The sequence below is a fragment of the Scophthalmus maximus genome, chromosome 13, assembly GCF_022379125.1.
Source record: "Scophthalmus maximus strain ysfricsl-2021 chromosome 13, ASM2237912v1, whole genome shotgun sequence".
Classification (NCBI taxonomy): domain Eukaryota; kingdom Metazoa; phylum Chordata; class Actinopteri; order Pleuronectiformes; family Scophthalmidae; genus Scophthalmus; species Scophthalmus maximus.
In genome coordinates, this window is record NC_061527.1 from 10,486,075 (window position 1) to 10,504,771 (window position 18,697).

Sequence of the window (18,697 nt, forward strand, 5' to 3'; positions counted from 1 at the left end):
TCTGAATTAAAAACCTAAACATGCTGTGAAGGTATTAAACCCATTTTAATTGCAAGACGCAAGCACATTTCAAGACACACCCTAGTCTGCAGAACACCTGCAGACTGCATCAATACGATACACACCTACACTCCATTGCCTGCGCATCGCACAACACCGATGCTATAGAAGACTCTTTAGAAGTGAAGGACTTCTCCCCTGTGGAATCCCCTGAGGTGGACATTCGGGTGGTGGAGGACCATGGTGGTATCAAGCCGGATCAGTACCAGATTACACCACAGCTCTCAGAGCCGAAGCAACGCTAGTGCAAGAGAGGGTTCCTTTACGAGGCTAATGTTAGCCAGTTTTCAAATAAGTTGTAAAACTATTATTGCCACAAATATTTTTGTAGCTATTGCATAAAAAATGTTGCATCCCTGCCACCAATGTCCTTTACCCAGGTGTGTGTGCGAGCACTACAGTAGCCCGTCTCTCTGAGAGGCTGTGTGTTGTGGGGAGGTGCCAAAGGTCACGCTACGCTACTGGAATATGAACAGACCACAGTCTGTCTGTAAAAACCATTTTACCCAGTCTGACGATGAACATGTCCACATTTGATTATGGAGTGTAAACTATAATACAAATTCATGATGTAGAGATGTCACAAACATTGAGTCTATGTCAGCACTGGTCTTGCGAGGTCCAAGACGGTTTTAAACACTAAGTGGCGTTATGAGTCAGTGGAGTTTTGACTCCACCAGTTTCATTTCTGAAGTTGTTACAGACATCAGAGGTCACCTGTTTCTCACGGGGCATCCACTATTGATTTGCATCCGACCAGCGGGTGTGACATTGATTCTGCTGTGGTCAAACTTCACCATCTCCCAGTCACACACTGAGGTACCAAACATCTACTGTGGTTTTGCCTTGTTTTGTATGAAACCACCGGCAGGGAAAGTAGCCGCCTTGCAGAGTTTTCCATTTTCCACATCATTTGCCAGAGGCAGTATGTATAACCGGACCACTGAGGCTGAACTTAGTCTCGCAAGAGTTAGTTGGCCAAGTAAGTACCACTGGTTATTCACAGATCACCTCAGCTGTTGTTTGAAATTATTCTTCTGATCATACAACTTAAATCAAATGTTCCCATAAAGCAAGGTGACAATTATGATTTCCTCTCTAGGCGTACTGTAAGTTACTGGACATCATGGCATCCAAGGATACTCCACTGAAGGTAAGACCTCTTCTGCATGTTAGGAAGTGTTATTTCTGAGGCTTAATACAACATTGGTTATGATAAATCTCCATTGTAACGGAAGATCTTCCCCCATATATTTTATCCTGTGTTCATTGTAGTGGCTCCTTCCACCAGTCACACCCACTCTGATTGTGTTTATTGTTCTAATGCCAGGTAAGTGTTTTGGTATAAGTATATACAATATGAGTATTTCAGGTCCTACTTTGCCCAAAAACCAACCATTAATATAATGTAGATTGTATTTATCATATAATGTCTCTGCAATGTTGCAAGCTAGAAGGATGTGATACTATTAAAAATGATAATATTAATAATTATTATTATTATCATAATAAACTTTATTTCATAGCATAAAATATGTCTGAAGGAGTTTTTAATGAAGAGGGCAGTTAAAACAGAAACATTTGAGACAACAAAGGATGTTTATACAATTAAAATCTTAAAAGAAGGGTCAAAGCAATGTTATGGAAATGCTTAAAGATTGAAAAACTTAAAGATTTAAGTTCCTCTCTATTGTTCAATATTTACTGAAAATCCCATAAGCCAAAGCATGCGAATATGTCAATCTTCCCATCAGCTCCATGCAGTGCCATCAAAGTGAACTGCTCTCAGCCAACCCAACCTGCCCTGCTGCAGGCGCTGACTCCCATCTTTAACCTGAGCGCCATTCGACCCGTCATGAACATGAGCACCTGCACCAACGTCAGCACCTTCTTCATCCTGTATGGAATACTAGGAGTGGTATGTTGTAACATACAGTGAACTGTGCTGCGTATGAATTTCACGGTTTATTCTTTTTATGGCACTTTTCTCTGAAGTAAAAATAATTCTGCGTCTGTCTCCAATCAAATGTCCGTGTCTTAACTGTGCTCCTCTTTTCCGCCAGGATGAAAAGTCTCAACTCTTGATGACTTACCTTTGGCTAAGTTATGTAAGTCCTGCAACCATCCATCAGTCAGTGATGTAAACCTCGGGACAACTGTGTAATCATGTGAATATTGTCCAATTCACCAGCTCTGTGCACTCACACCAGTTTCGTTGTTTCAGTGGTGGAGGAATGAGTTTGTCCACTGGGATCCAATTGAGTGCGGCACCCACAAGATCGCTCTCCCCAAAGACAAATTTTGGATACCAGATATCGTAATCAATGAATTGTGAGTTGCCTGCCACCTGAACACTTAAACCTATACTATACTGTATTTACTGTATATAAATAAAAATCCTCTTCACACTCTGGTACAATACATCTTGAGGATTAAGTGCTCTGCAGCGATGAGCCCCTCTTTCACCCCCTTCATGCTTAAGTCTGTCCTATAAATAAAGGCAAAGAATAGCCCCAAAAAGTTTGTCTTTCGATTCTTTCCTCCATCCCGTGACACTCACCTGCAAATCTATTCATTCCAATGGAAGATGTAACTCTTTAATTAACAGCTGGGCACTGTTTGTTTTTTTTAGCAAACATGGCTCCAACTAACTATTTTCACAAGAGAGTTTTGGTCCTCGTGGGTATTTGTATATCGAAACTTCCTTACATGTTTGACTACGCGTTGTAACAAGATCAATTTATTGTTTTTTTTTCTTTCTTTTTATTCTTGGTCTCTTCATGGGTTTTGTGGACAACAGAAATCTTATGCTTTACGACAGCAAGAATACATTTTTGTTGTTCTACATGAATATGAGAGCCAAATAAATGAGTAATGTCAGAAATTGCAAGTGAATAATATGAGAAAATATATAATATTATTGTGATGTTTTCCAAAATATTGTGTTGAACTTAATTCTGTGGTCAGAGACATTTAGCTTTGTTTTCAGATCTAAACTCAGAAATGCAACTAGTCCCTAGAAAGTCAGACTCTTAAACATACGTGCCCTGGTAAAAGCTGCCCTTACTAGGATTTTGCAGATGTTTCACTCTTAACACCTCTGCTCCCTCTTCTCTTGCAGTATGGATGAAAACACGGCACCTGACGTCCCGTACTTGTATCTGCACAGCGATGGTCGGGTGCAGGACGCTTACCCGGCCAAAGTGGTCAGCTCCTGTAACCTCAATATCTACACCTTCCCCTTCGACATACAGAATTGCACTTTGACTTTCAACTCCTACCTCCACGTGGGTAAGACACTTCATGGTAGTTTCATTTTCTTTCTTTGAAGATTTTGTTGGCCAGTTTGGCCACTGTGACAAGACCATGGTGCAATGTTTGATATCTTTACTCTGTTTCTCTTCAGTGTTTTACAGTTGATGCATCATGACTGATATCTGCCGTTTCATGAGCTGATTTCAGTTCAGGATTATTGCAAATTGATTCAGATTATTAAGATTAAGCATATGCACATCTTAGAGTTTCATTGATTTGTTCTGCCGTTTGTTGGGCTTGAGTTGGGATAATCAATGAGCATGGGTAATGTGAGAGGGAGGAATATCTATTTTCCTTCAGTGTTTACAGGGATGTAAATGTTGAATTATCAGGATAATATGTTTCTCTGTTTTTCTCTCCTCAGCTCGAGACATAAAGATTTTCCTGGCCAGAACCGTAGATCACATCACAGAGCACTCCAAGATGGTTATGACCACAATGGGGGAATGGGAGCTGCTGGATATCACCTCCCACCATCACAGCTTAGATAACCCTGATTACATTGACGAGCTCGCATTTCATGTACGTTGTTTGAACTGTCTCTGGAATCGCACTAACTGCCGATGAAATTGCCTTCCAGATTATGAGTGTGTATTTGTGCTATACAATCACTTTACTTATTTTTCTGTCCAAAATGTTTGAGTAAATATTTGTAACATACTAACACTTCAATTGCTAGGTTGTCACAGTAAAGAGTTATGAGAGTTGAAATATTTTACGGCATGGGTTGTGAGGAAAGAAAGGATCTGAGGCAAACTACACCCCCAAAATCTGCAAAGATTTCAGGAAATTCAAGTTGAAGTTGTACGCGACTAAATTTTACCAGGGGGCTGGCAGGAAAATTTCTGTCGGCAACTTACTTTTGTTTAAATGCAGTATATGAAAAAAGTGACAAGATTTATATCGTCCTCGGTATAATGTGGATAGGGTCTAATGCATTAAACCCAGACTGTCACCTGCAAACCTTTGATAAGAACCGCAATGAAACTGAAATTCTGTCAGCTAGTTTTAAAGAATACAAATGTGTACGGATATTGTTCCTGACAACGTGCTGTTTTTCTCTTCTCTATCTTCCTTCTGCAGATCCGAGTGAGGCGCCGGGCCACCCTGTATGTGGTGAACCTGCTCGTCCCCAGCTGCTTCCTCATCACGGTGGACCTGTTCAGCTTCCTGCTGCCTCCGCAGACCACCGACCGATCCTCCTTCAAGATGACCCTCATCCTGGGCTACACCGTCTTCCTGCTCATCATGAACGACCTGCTGCCGATCACTGGAGACACCATACCTCTCATAAGTCAGTTTCATTCACATTGAGCAAATGTTCCCAGCAGTGTGATTCCTCTTAGAGCTCAAGTGTGCAGTGAGAACTGTAGGAAAGTTGGGAATATGTTGTAAAAACTTCCCCTGAGGAGTCACTTTTGACTGCACTGTATTCTGTCGCCATCGCACAGAAATCAACTGATAACTGACAGAACTAAGGGCATGGAAGAGCAGGTGTTCAAAATATCTGCTCAAATCTGCAGGGAACTTCTGTGAGCGATCAGTGATCAGTTCACTTTCATAATTAAAGAGCATACAAGTGGCTTTGGTTTTTGTTTTTTTTAATGCCTCGTATACACACAAACGTCTGGGGCAGTTAGTCAGGCAAGTGTTACAACTTGATTTCCATACTCTAATCCATGAACTGATACTGTGGGCAGAATGCTTTTACGATTTACATAATTTACATGTGTTTTTGCAGAGGCGGCAGTAGGGGTGTAAAGAGGTTTACATATACGCGGCAACATGAGCATATATCGGGCACCGTAGATGGCAAAGTAACGAACAAAGATAAGGCTGTTTGTCGACTTCGTACAAAGCAGCTGGCTTATTCTTCAATGTCAAAAAATCAAGAAGTTGTCAAAAAAAGGGGCTGAATATATTGGAACCAACTGCAAGTCATGTCAAAACCGTTTGAATTTGAGACAGCTAGCCTGAACTTCTTGTTGTATGATTTATATAATTTTATAGCATGTGTCAGCCACAGTTACTGACAGTTGGCACATTATACCTCAATGTCTATAATCAGAAAACGAACGGCGCTGCATTTGTGGTTGTGTGCTTCTGTGAAATCAGTAAATATGTATAGTGAGGGCCTAAAAGCGATTCATGAATAAATACATTTACACTAATATCAATGGCTGTGTCTGTTGCAGCAGCTGATTGAAATACTTGTGTCATAAATTATTTTTTGTCCCCTCCAAAAAATACAGACGTGTTCCTCTCTCTGTGCCTGGCTCTGATGGTGGCCAGTCTGCTGGAGACCATCCTCATCACCAACCTGCTGTGCGGCTCCGCCAATTTCTCTCCCGTCCCGCACTGGATCAAAGTGCTCGTCCTGCAAATTCTAGCCCGTCTTGTTTTCCTGCCTCAGAAGGCTAAAGATCCAGGTATTCACTTTGCTGGTATCTTGCAGTGGTTGAATACGCAGTTTACGTGAGGACTGTAAAAATGTGAGAAAACATAATCGACATTAAGTGCTATTGTCTGGATTGCCTTTTTATTTATTTTTTTAAAAAAAGCAGCTGTGGCCAAGTGTGAAGCTGATGAGGATCGTCCTCCGGAGGAGAGGGGGACCGTGGTGGAGGACAAGGCCGTGCAGGAGCTGAGGAGCCTGGGCAGGGACCTCCGGGCTCTCCGCCACCAGGCGGAGCAGCATCTTGGTCGGAGCCAAAGCGCAGAGGAGTGGATCCAGGTGGGTGTCATCATAGACCGCCTGCTGTTCGGCCTCTACATCCTCTTCATATCAGTCAGCTTCATTACCATCATCATTGTCTGGCTGAACTCGTACAATCAGTAGACAACTGCCGTCTGTGTTGGAGGGCTCCAATTGTGTGGACGGCGACTCAAATGTTTCAATCAATATCTGATCAATACATCATAGTTTTGTAGTATTTCAGATCATTTTATTTGATTTATTTATTTAATGTACCACTGTTTAAAGGTAACAAATGCTCATATTATCACCATTGGACATTAAATTAGCTCTACTGCAATAACTAGATGGAGTTGCAGCCTTTCTCTTTTATAATGTGCAATTTTAAAATTGAGGAAACCATTGTATTCCAAATAAAACTATTTGGAAAATGTTCAGCTTTTGATTGACATTTATTTCAAACAAAAAAAATCCTGTTTCAATTTTTCTATTTATTTTTTATCCATTATAAAATATTGTTGCTAAGCGATGAACTAGTGCTCACACTGCAGAAACTAAGCCAAGATAACATAGTTACAAAATGTAGTTATCAGTTGCTCCCCCAAAACTTAATCTAATAATGTAGGACAATTTGCAGTTTTCATCATGTAGCATTTCATCAAAAACCCTTTAACAAAAAGTAGTTATGATAAAAAGTTATTGCATTTGTGAAGATGCATGTAACCAAGCGAATAACTTATTTGAAAACAATCTACATGCTGATGTGTAGGTAAAGCCTGAACCAAATGAATTTTGAGAAATGAATTTTATAATGATTACATAAGTCAAGTTTGTTTAAAAATATATTGAGTGACTAAAGCAACAAACTGTTCTTGAAAAATTGCAAATATCATTGGTGATAAATAATTTGCTACCCTGAAAGGGGTTGACTACATGGTCAAAAATATGTGGACATCTAATTACAAGATTTTTAAATCTGGCTGCTGAGATTCCTGAGGTCAGACACTGATGTTAGGCGACGTGGCTCACTGTCTTCCAATTCATCCTGAAGGTTTTTCTACATTTGTATTGCAATGTGAACCAAAACTAATACCAGCAACATTAAGAATTTAATTTAATTTTGGTAACCTTTAACACTTTAACACAATCTAGTTTAGGGGTTGAATTTACTTCTGTGTTATGTAATGGTTTCCTACTGTTTGTATTTCATCACATTTTGAAATAACTCACATCTACACTGAGAACTTAAAGGGCAATTACACAAACAAGTATATATTTTTTTTGATTATATGTATTTATTATAGTTAATAGATATACGATCTGTGGAGCCAACTTTACAGGACAGCTCTCACCAGGACAAGGACACCGCACACACTAACAACCACTTTGACCCAATGTTAATGTTTTTAGTGCTGCCCGCTGAAAGTCAAGCCTTCTAAGCTTCTATTCATCTTCGTCTTTGTGCTCATGCATGGTGAGTAGAGCTCACGTTATACAATCATATTCTTCTTAAAGGATCGGTCATTGGTAAAATGAAAAAACAAAATCATGTCCTAATGTTTCTCCTAAACCATGCTAAACTCGCCATCATTGTGTCCCTTGTACTGTTTAGGGACAGGTCACCTTAACATTAAGTTACATTACCATTTTTTGGCTTGTACCACCAGCTGTCGTTTGCTGAGAGTTGATAAAGCCTGTGTGAAGTGGCAATCAACAATGATAGAGACACATTTGTTCTTCCCTCTGAAGCTGGCTGCAGTCCCTTCATGCTGAACTGCTCTCAACCCGACGCACCTTCCCTGCTGGAGGCTCTCAAACCCGTCTTCAATCTGAAATCCATTCGGCCTGTCATGAATGTATCAACCCCCACTACTGTCAACATTTTCATCATCCTGTTTGGCATTTTGGGTGTGGTAAGAAACACGACATTACCCTGAAGCCAGTTGTGTAATAGTAGTGTAAAAGTCAGCTTTATAATAATTAGTTAGTTTTATTTTGTTAAAGATCAACTGACTAAAAAAAGAGGACATACTGCAACCAACTACTGTTTCTGTTCCAGGATGAAAAGGCCCAGATCTTGACAACTTTTATCTGGCAACAATTAGTAAGTACTTAATCTACAGCTCAGTTTCCCAGCAATAATACAATCCAATACCACTCTCCATGCCTGGGAATGAGAAAAAGAAAGCTTGGATCAGAGTGTAACCTGATTGGCAGATTTTCAGTCAAAATGATTTTTGACAATCGCGCTGCTTTTTCAATTTTTTTAAACTGGGAACATCGTTGTACATTTCAAAATGTAACTGGTGGGCAAACACCTGTGACCGCCAGAGGTACAGATCAGCATGTTTACCAGATATCACCTGTACGTGTGTGATTCATGTTGCAGGATTGGAGGAATGAGTTTATCTTGTGGGACCCAGAACAGTGTGGTTCCCAGTGGATTACAATTCCAAGAAAACTGCTCTGGGTGCCTGATGTGGTCATCAACGAGTTGTGAGTACCATCTACTGCTGTAGAGCAGTGCAGCCTGAGATGTGGGGTAATATATATATATATATACATATATATATAAAAATAATGTTTGCTGGGTTTTATGTCTTCTCTCGTCCTGCAGTATGGAGAAGAACTCCGCTCCATTCGCCCCATACAACTACGTATATTTTAACGGCTCGGTTGTCGATGCGCAGCCTGTCAGAGTGATCAGCTCCTGCAGGCTGGACATCTACCTGTTTCCATTTGACGTCCAGAACTGCAGTTTGAGCTTCAACTCCTACTTATACCGTAGTAAGAAGAAACGGACTCCATCTTTTATTTTTTAACATCTTTTTATTCATTCTTTGATTGAATTGTCCAAATTGATTTTTTTAAAACTGGATTAAATCTCACAAAATCTTTGACTATATTTCAGAGTATGAACTACAGATTGACCTTCTATCATCTGCGGAGGATATGTTTGACTTCTCTAAAGAAGTGATGGCCACTATGGGCGAGTGGGAACTGATTGGAATCACCGTGAAGAAATTTGATCTTACAGGTCAGGATGAAGAAACGTATCAGGAGATTCGTTTCTATGTAAGGAAATACTACTGTATGTACAACAATAAATACATATATATATATATATATATATATATATATATATATATATATATATATATATATATATGTGTGTGTGTGTGTGTGTGTAAAATACTTTTTGAACTCCCATATTGTGTTTGATGTATTTACACAACAGAAAAGCTGAGCTGATGATACAGGGGGAAGGACAGGGTGTTTGTTGTCCTATGCATTGTATATGTTTAAACCTTATAATATCACCCCCCCTAAATGTTTCCTGTGTCTTGTCTCACCTGTTATGTCTCCTCCCACTACATTCAAAGTGTTTCTGAAGGGAAAAACTTAAAAATTATGAACCCGACTGCGACAAACTTGTTGTCCAATTTATGACTTTTGAAGAGGATAAATTATTCATCAGTAGTTTTGGAAATCACAGTCACCCAGTCGGGTTCATCATCTTCATCACTTTAGTTGTCGTACTGCATATGCCACAAGAACAGGAATGTCATGTCATAAAAGTGTAAATCAGACTTGTACAAATGTAAAATAACCGGACATTACCCGTCACCACTGCTGCAGATCTCACTGAGGCGCCGGGCCACCCTGTATGTGGTGAACCTGCTCGTCCCCAGCTGCTCCCTCATCACGGTGGACCTGTTCAGCTTCCTGCTGCCTCCGCAGACCACCGACCGATCCTCCTTCAAGATGACCCTCATCCTGGGCTACACCGTCTTCCTGCTCATCATGAACGACCTGCTGCCGATCACTGGAGACACCATACCTCTCATGAGTCAGTGGATAATACGGTCATTAATATCTATTTCTCGTTCTTTGTAGCCTTTTTGACTCTGCAATATGTAATCTCCCCACTAGATGTCACTAAATCCTGCACACTGGAATTTCAAGGTCTTTTAAAAACAAACTTATTATTATTATTATTATTATCCCAGATGTGTTCCTGTCTCTGTGCCTGGCTCTGATGGTGGCCAGTCTCCTGGAGACTATTCTCATCACCAACCTGCTGCGCGGCTCCGCTCATTCCTCTCCAGTTCCTCACTGGATCAGAGGTTTTGTTCTTCATGTCCTCGGCCGACTGGTGCAGCTCCCTCCGAAGTCCAGAGATCTGCAAGACGTCACGGTCCTCCGAAATCCTGCAGCATATGGTAGTGTGTCAGACCTGCGATTGAGTGATTCCACTCAAACTGTTTTATGAGTATTAGGAGCCGCAGAAGTTTTTTGTATGAGTCAGTATGATCACTCAACTCTTCCTGTGTTCTCGCTGTGACAGAAATGAAAGTCACCCATCCGGTGGAAGGGTACGTCGAGGCTCCGGAGCAGAATGGACCACTGAATGAGACCAAGGCCCTGGAAGAGCTGAGGAGCCTGGGCAAGGAGCTCCAGGCTCTCCGCCTGCAGGTGGAGCAGCAGCAGCTGGGCGGGAACCAGAGCGCGGAGGAGTGGGTCCAGGTAGGGTTGATCATCGACCGCCTGCTGTGCGGCATCTACATCCTCTTCATATCCGTCAGCTTCATTACCATCATCGCTATCTGGGCGCAGTCATACAACACCGTCTGATTGTGCTTTCTGAGTTAGTTTTCTTCCATATTTTTGGATGAAGAGTCATATTCCTTGTTTTTAAGCACGCAGAGAAAAGAGTTGTTTAAATTCTTTCTTTTGATTGTTAAAATGATCTTTTTGTACAGTCACTGTTTTACAGGCACTAAGGCTCTGAAACCAATATCTGAAAGGTTTTGTTTCCCAAAAGTATCGTAGGGCAAAGAAGAAGACTGTGAACTCCTCCTTGATCTGCACAACAGATCTTAGTTTCTATCATTATCATTCTCAAAAGTGACGTTTTGCTGTTCGTATATTTTCAGGCTCCATATCTTCTCTTCTCTATTTATTCACAGTGCTGATCTTCTTTAACACATTCTTAAAGGTCTTATACAGAAATTATGACATAATGACATCCACGATGGATGATGTGCATTCATGAAATATTAATATTCATGAAACTTAGACATAAAGTTCCTCCTTTGTATTCATTGTTCAATACAGGTAAAGTGTGTCTGCCATTGTAGATGAATATTCATATTGAGACTAAATAAATCTACTTTCCTTCATGGAAACCGTCTCTTGTGTGTTTCTTCTCATGAACGTATCTGTCTGTTCTGTGCTGATTCAGGCTCACCGCATGTTGAGGTGTGTGTTTGTTCGGGACAGGGCAAAATAAAAAGACATTGTATAAAACAACAATGTAGTTAACACTGTGATGACGTAAATCAAACTGTCAGCTGTCTGTGATTGACTTGTTTTACTTGAATCCAATAGACATGTGAGTTGAGACTAAATTTATTAGCAACCGGTACCGTTTGTTCAGACTGTTGTCGTTTGAGTTTGGAAAATGGGTGAACAGCCATGACTCTTCACTTGAATGTGACAAAATGCCTGTGTAGTGTTGCTTTAAATTATATTATTACATATTGCTATTTTAAAGTGATTTTTTTCTCTTTATTGTTTTTATAAATCTAATAGTGTTTTCATATAATTTCTGTATTTATATGAACTTTTATATGATTTTATAGAAATCCTGTTCACATTCACTTCATGAGATTATCTTTTATATTGTACCATGCTAATTTCCTTCATTGAAATTTCACCTGCCTAAATGGAGAATTTTGTCCTTGCAGCCACAATTGATCCTATTTTATCTTTATTTTATCTCATTTATTTATTATAAGAATATAACACACATCCATATTTCAATGTTTGGGCTCAGAGCTGTCGATATATAAAATATGTAAAGGGGGGGTTTCATGGGGCCCTGATTTTAATTGCTACCCCCTTTTTCACTTACGCTTGAAGAGTGTTATATAATTAAAATGCATTATTATCTTCCTCTTTAGTTCTCCCTTTCACTTTTGTAAACTTACGTTACAAAACAATCAATCCAGCAATAAATGACTTTATTTAACTAAAACAGATCTGGTTTTATGTTAATTCTCTTTCTCATGGACAGCTGGGTTGTAACGCTGCAACACATTTCTAAAAAGGCATAAAACCAAGAGTAAGCCCGTGGTTCAACAGCACAGAACACGAGCGATGGAGAACGGAACAGATTGGAACTCCCAGAAGTGGAGGTGTTGGAAAATAAAATGGATGAGTGGTCACCGAAGGTGTGGAACAACAAGCTCCATCCACGTACCACAGTTCTGTGTGTTTTGAATCTCTTTTCTTGTGTATCTATTCATTATGCATTAGGATGCATTTCATATTTTGTATTCTTTATCTTGATCCCCATTAGCTTCCACAAAGTGGTCGCAAAGCATTCTGGGAGCCACAGAAATCTGAAGTCAAAGCATTTGAGCCCTAAAAGTATGAAAATAACCCTAACCCTTTTTTTTAACTTGAGAAAAAAACATTATACATTGGGAAAATATACATTTTAATTGTTTATGTGGAAATTAAATGAACTTATACCTATTTGCCAATGCTTTACTCAAATTGCGGGGACAAAACTGCACACAGTTACATTATAGAGTCTCATCTTTCAAAAAGCTGGTTACTTTCCTGTTTAGGGTTCGGTAATGGGTTGGTGTTAGGCATGTGGAGGTTGTGATTAACTCTCCAGAGAATTCATGTTAGTCGTTACAATCTCCCATTAAGTTACACAAACATGTACTGTATGCTTGTTCATATGCCAGCAGGAGCCCTCTTTTTTTGTACATGATTTGATTTGTGGAGGTTTGTTTGTTCCCTCAGAAACATCCAGCATGAGTCCGTCGCAGCAGAGGATCAGCATCGTCTCAGGTTTACTCTTAATGTCAGGTAACGGACACCCACTTTTATCTATTACTTCATTGTTCGATGTCACGTTTATGTATATTATTTTCCAAACCGACGCGTGTTTAACTCTGCAGCAGACACATCTCGCTTTCTCCCCATGTGAATAGTATTGTTATTATTTTAGTAATAATATGTTTATACTGTCAATTTCAGGTCTAAGTAACAATTACGGTGCACTGAAATTGAAGCCGTCTTTTCTGGTGGAGGAGAAAAACCTCAAAAATCGTTATCATCCGCCACATTTCACAATTAATCCTTTGACAAACTTAGGCTGCAGGTCTTACTACATTATGTCAAGGGGCATGTTTGAGGAATTAAAGGATGTCTGCTATCAAACAGCATTTTGTACTCAAGCCATATAACAACAAATCATAACACCACAACGGTTATTAAGAGCTCATTTCTCTTCTGTGTCCAAATAATTCAGGTCGATTTTTTTCCTGATACTTACTACTACTACAACAATAAAATAATTAGTGACTTAATGCATATGCTAACATAGTTTTGTTGTATTTGAGCCTGTTGCTAAAAATACTCTATACAAGTACAGTCTTTGTTGTATATAATAATAATAATAAGAAGAAGAAGAAAGCTCTCAAATACTTGACGAGAACGTGCAGTTAAGGTGCAACTGAAGCAACAGTCGGTGTTTATCATAAACGTCCTCCTCTTCTCTCCTCAGCTTTTCTATGTCACAGTAAACTGTCTTGTAGAGACGGCCACAGCGGTCCGACCTACGAGTCCATGCAAGCTGTGTTTGACCTGCAGCCCTTCAGGCCAGCAGTGAACCTCAGCAATCCCACCATCGCCAACATCTCCTTCACCCTGTACGCCGTCCTGGGAGTGGTGAGTTTTCCACTCAATTCTACTCTGTTTCAGAGAAAAGCAGTCGGCTTCCCTCGAGGTTAACCTGTTGTCTTTACTGTAATCCTAGAATGAGAAGACTCAGATCCTCACTACTTTCCTGTGGCTCAGACTGGTATGTAGCATGGAAACATATGGCAGAAATTAGTGTCAAAATTATAAAATGTCAGTAAGCAGATATTTAGATTTTATTTCATTTTTTTTTGTCACTTTAGTACTGGCATCATGAGTTCCTGGTCTGGGACCCTGATGAGTGCGACGGTGTCACCAGGATTTCTCTCCCCGTGAACCAGCTCTGGTCTCCTGACATCATTGTGTATGAGTTGTAAGTTTGGTTCAAATGTGTAAAGGTTTCTCTCTCTTTTTTTTTTGAGAGCAAATTTCTTTTAATCGTTATGCGTTTCTTTTACTTCACCTTCCACCTCCAACCTTCCAAGTGTCGATGATGACGTGTCCCAGGCCTGTCCTTACGTCTACGTCAACCACACGGGTCACATCCGCTGGGACAGGATGCTGCGACTCGTCTCGGCCTGCAACCTGAAGATCTTCAGTTTTCCCTTTGACGTGCAGAACTGCACATTTACGTTCGGCTCCTACATGCACACCAGTAAGAAGAGGCTCCTCTGATTTGAAACACAAACGAACAAGGAGAACTAAAATAAAAATCACTGTGTAATAAAACAGCGTCACCTTGCAGAAGCACTTCGACAGCACTATGATACTGTCTGGCCAGTTTTCTCTCTCTCAATGTGTTTTCCTCTTTCACAGTAAGGGATGTCAGGGTCAGTCCAGCCCTGACCTTCGAGGAGATGTCTAGAAACTCAAAGCTTTACCTGGAGGCCAGTGGAGAGTGGGAGCTGGTGGACATACTGGGAGAGACGTCCATCCTTCAGTTTGGAGTCGACGAATGGGACATCATCACCATTTGGGTGAGGAAAATCCATTCACACATTGTTTGCTACTCTTGAATCTGCAAATACATCAATGGTAAAAGCTATCCCGCTATTATCTGTATAGAACTATTACCTGAACCTGCTGCTGCCATAGGCTTAATGTTGCTTCATTACAAGTTCCAGCTCGGTGTTTAGCTGTCTGACATTTAGTTCCTTACTGTCAAAATTTTTTTTTTTTCCACGTACATCCACAAAGATGCATTTAAACTGAACACACCTTTCTTGTTCACCAGGTGGTCATCAAGCGGCGCCCAGTGCTCTACGTGGTCAACCTGCTCATCCCCAGCTCCTTCCTCATGCTCATCGACATCCTGTCCTTCTACCTGCCGCCCCACAGCGTTGACCGCGCCTCCTTCAAGATGACACTCATCCTGGGCTACACCGTCTTCCTGCTCATCATGAACGACCTGCTGCCCAGCACAGCCAACGGCACGCCCATCATAGGTCAGAGGGGATGACACGTGGTGGTGTAGTGACCGGAACACCTAAAGAGTCTGGATTATAGATTATAGGTTATACCATTGTTATCATCATTATAATCCTGGTGTAAATCACCATAAAACCATTAAATAGTTTTTTTTGCAGGTCTGCAGTACTTGATAGTACAATTACAATGTACTGCAAAAGTTTTTATAGTGTTTTTTTTCAGAACATCAATACATTACATTATGTCTTCATGTTCCGTCACAGAGAGAGATATGCATGTATTCTTCACAGGTCCGGCCATACTTACTTAAGAAAGTAAGAATTTGCCTTATATAAGAGAAAGAAATTAGTTGTTGTTTTTTTTGTTTGTTTTTTCACATTTCCAGAATGAAGTCGAAATGTCGAGGATAAAGTTGAAATACTACTTCGAGAATAAAGCCGAAAATTGTGACCCGGAGCACTTTTCAGCAGCACCAAACAACCGGATGTTGATGTTTTGATAGCCAGTTTGCTAAGCTAACGCTAGCTGCTAACCAAGTTTTAAAGTTGCGATATTATTATTGACCAGCTGGATCTGTAAGAAGCGACGCGGTGACAAGGGTGTTTGCACATGCACGTCAACGTGTGTCCCGACACGATAACGTTCAATTGCAAACAACCGTTAAAGAATTTTGAGAGGCTTCCAGTTAGCGAAGCTAGCGTAGCTTTGCTAGCGTAGCTTGGCTAACGTTAGTCAACGCGCATGTGTGAAAGCTGAAATCTGAACTGGCCCTAAAGCTCTTCCGTAATGGCCTGCATATCGGTAAGCTAGCTAGTTATAATGGAGACGATCGTAACTCTTTTTATGAAAAAGATTTATTTTCCTGAACAGAAAAACAACAAAATAAAACAGTGTTGAAGATGAGTTTTGAAAGTACCTTGCAAAAGAAATCACTGAGTGATTAGACCTTCACACGTGACCTCTTTCATTTGATCTTTCAATGTGTCCCCCTGTCCTTCGACTTCCTGTAGGTATCTATTTCTCCGTGTGTCTGGCCCTCATGGTCATCAGTCTGCTGGAGACGGTCATCATCACCAATGTGCTCCACCACAGCTCCAAGAAATATCAAGAGGTCCCACACTGGGTGAGGGTGGTGGTCCTCAAACACATAGCCAACCTCATCTGCTACCGCTGGCCGGAGGACGTCGGGCCCCCGTGTGTGCAGCAGGAGGACAAACCTGAGGGCCCCAACGGCAGCTCGGGCCCGTGGGTCACCCAACCGGCCAACCAGGCCCCGGCCCAGCACCCAGCCGACAGAGGAGGTACTCAAACAGACCCAGTGAGAGACGAACACGATTTGATCCATCACTTTTACCCGATGAAGGTCCCAAGTGGCCTTACCTTTGAAAATTAGAAGTCACATACAAACAAACAAAAAGTATCAAACAAACTTATAGTATGAATGTCGAGTCAAGAATGACATCTTATCTAGTATTTATTTATACATAGTATAATAAGTTTATCCTTATATCATGTATATAGCTCATTTATTTTACACGATCTTGCTCCTACTGTTTGTATATCCACTCGAGTTCATAATTAATACTAGCTTATTATTACCTAAATTTAGGAAAGTCTGTGAACTGTCCAGTCTAAAGAACAATGTACACAGTCACAAGCCTCAACGTAAAGGCTAATATTGGCCAAACAGTGTGAACTTTATGAATGTGTTATGCATGGATGGAGACATTCAGTTTCAGAATCAGTTCCAGTTAAAGACTGAGAGGAAAACACTAACAAGACAACCTCACCGACGTCATTTGGTGATTTAGTATAATGTAATCTGAATATTGGTGTAAGATTTTGTAATTTGATGTATATTGTTTAGTGTTTATGGAATGTTTCCAGTTTTCATCATTATTATCAGCTCTTTTAATTAATATTATTATCTCTGTAATTATCTATGTACTCTTCTCTCTAAACAGCAAGCAGTTACAGCTGACAGTCAATCTCTGTGCAAGAAGCAGTTTGAGTTTACCTAAGTGATGCATGATTCTTCACATAGTGAACCTATTTGTCATAACTAGGCTATAGTTTGATTGTCAAACAGTGGGTTCAACCGGTCGCTGGTCCTGATTCCAGATCATGTAGCTGTGACCCCGACCGTCGCCGTCCCCCTGCCAGGCCTGACTGAACTGCAGCAGATCCGTGAATACCTGGGTGACCTGCGTGACCACCTCACCTCGCTGCAGAGGGAGAGCCAGCTGCAGGACCAGTGGTGCCACGTGGGATACGTCCTGGACTACCTGCTCTTCCGCATCTATCTGCTGCTCATATCCTGCTACGCCTTGGTCATCATCTCCATGTGGTGCGTCTGGATCAGCCAGTCCTAACCCCCTCCCTGTCGATTCAGAGTCTAAATAGAGAGAAAAAATAAAACTAATGTGTGAGTGTAACTAGAAGGTAAAACAAAACCAAACATATAGAGTTATTGTTTCTTTATTAATTTTGTTCATGTTCATTTTATGAGTTTGAATTTGCAAGGAAACACAATGTGCTGTATCTGCACTACTGCTGATTTTATACCAATAAGTGAGTGCAGTATAATGGTTTTTGGGACAATGACTGTATAATCATCATCATCATCATCTCCAAGAATATGTATCTTCCCCCTCCATTACAGTTAGCCACTGATCTCTTCTCAAAGTGCAATGATTTTGTAATTTCTTCGGAAGAATAAAAAACATCCAAAATGTTGCCACCACGCAGAAATAATTAGGTCCCAAGTTCAACATTCAATTCTGTCAATGATGAAGTATCCTCTGACGCTCCTGCAGAACGTGTCAATGTGATGGAGCAGACAGTGGACCCTTTTTCTTGCCTTGTAATTAAAGGTTCTTGACACAACTAAGGCTAAATTGAGGCTGGAATCAACTTAATGTTAAAAGTGATGCATTTTGTAATAAAATGTATGACTGGCTGTAATTAAACTTCATTTCAATTTTAGGCCTAACGGTTAAATTTATGTTAATGATGATGATTATTGAAAATATCTGAGGCTCACCCTATCAGATTATATCCACTAGATGGCGCCATTGGTCAGCAGTTGGACATTATGTACGCTGCATAAACAGAAGTCAAATAGTTGTATAATATCCATATTTCAGAAAGGATAAATAAAGTGACTGGAAACATCCCCACCTTAATGTTTGACATTTACACATGGATGCATTATTTATTATGACCCAGGAACATATTTTATTCTGATATGGGCTTTTCTACATGGTTATTTTGATGCTTGTACTGTAAGGTATTTTACTTGTGACAGGGTATTTGTCCACTGTTAGTGCTACTTTAACTATACTTAAAGATCAAAGATCTTCATCTACTGTGTTAAGTAATAAAGACTAAAGTACACAATAAAAAAAGTTTTTTTAAATTAGTTTTGTCTTGTGTTTCTTCCTAAGAAATTATTTCAGTGCTGCTTCACTGCATTCT

General features: G+C 40.3%; 2 protein-coding genes and 1 long non-coding RNA gene across 5 annotated transcripts; 2 read left to right on the forward strand and 1 right to left on the reverse strand.

Annotated features, from left to right (window-relative positions):
* The first annotated feature begins 136 nt into the window (after positions 1–136).
* LOC118318402 (5-hydroxytryptamine receptor 3A-like) lies at positions 137–11,218 on the forward strand. The gene is made up of 20 exons (XM_047336674.1): positions 137–1,042; positions 1,163–1,213; positions 1,336–1,390; positions 1,815–1,978; positions 2,124–2,168; positions 2,285–2,391; positions 3,182–3,351; positions 3,740–3,897; positions 4,459–4,669; positions 5,628–5,804; positions 5,937–6,109; positions 7,481–7,544; positions 7,820–7,983; positions 8,130–8,174; positions 8,460–8,566; positions 8,688–8,857; positions 8,982–9,145; positions 9,710–9,920; positions 10,081–10,293; positions 10,419–11,218. The coding sequence occupies exons 2-20, from the start codon at positions 1,187–1,189 to the stop codon at positions 10,703–10,705; spliced, it is 2,712 nt and encodes a 903-aa protein (XP_047192630.1). The 5' UTR covers positions 137–1,042; positions 1,163–1,186; the 3' UTR covers positions 10,706–11,218.
* Positions 11,219–13,696: 2,478 nt separating this feature from the next.
* Positions 13,697–18,641, forward strand: LOC118318105 (5-hydroxytryptamine receptor 3A-like). The gene is made up of 8 exons (XM_047336676.1): positions 13,697–13,822; positions 13,911–13,955; positions 14,056–14,165; positions 14,278–14,447; positions 14,609–14,769; positions 15,027–15,237; positions 16,231–16,521; positions 17,342–18,641. The coding sequence occupies exons 1-8, from the start codon at positions 13,721–13,723 to the stop codon at positions 17,590–17,592; spliced, it is 1,341 nt and encodes a 446-aa protein (XP_047192632.1). The 5' UTR covers positions 13,697–13,720; the 3' UTR covers positions 17,593–18,641.
* LOC124850920 lies at positions 14,329–16,364 on the reverse strand. 3 transcript variants are annotated; one of them, XR_007031979.1, is made up of 4 exons: positions 16,137–16,364; positions 15,011–15,287; positions 14,674–14,810; positions 14,329–14,463 (listed from the first exon to the last, which is right to left on the reverse strand). It is a non-coding gene; the product is annotated as an uncharacterized LOC124850920 (long non-coding RNA). The 3 variants fall into 3 exon arrangements; XR_007031978.1 differs by having other exon boundaries at positions 14,438–14,810; XR_007031980.1 differs by lacking the exon at positions 16,137–16,364 and adding an exon at positions 15,459–15,516 and having other exon boundaries at positions 14,438–14,810.
* Positions 18,642–18,697: the final 56 nt, after the last annotated feature.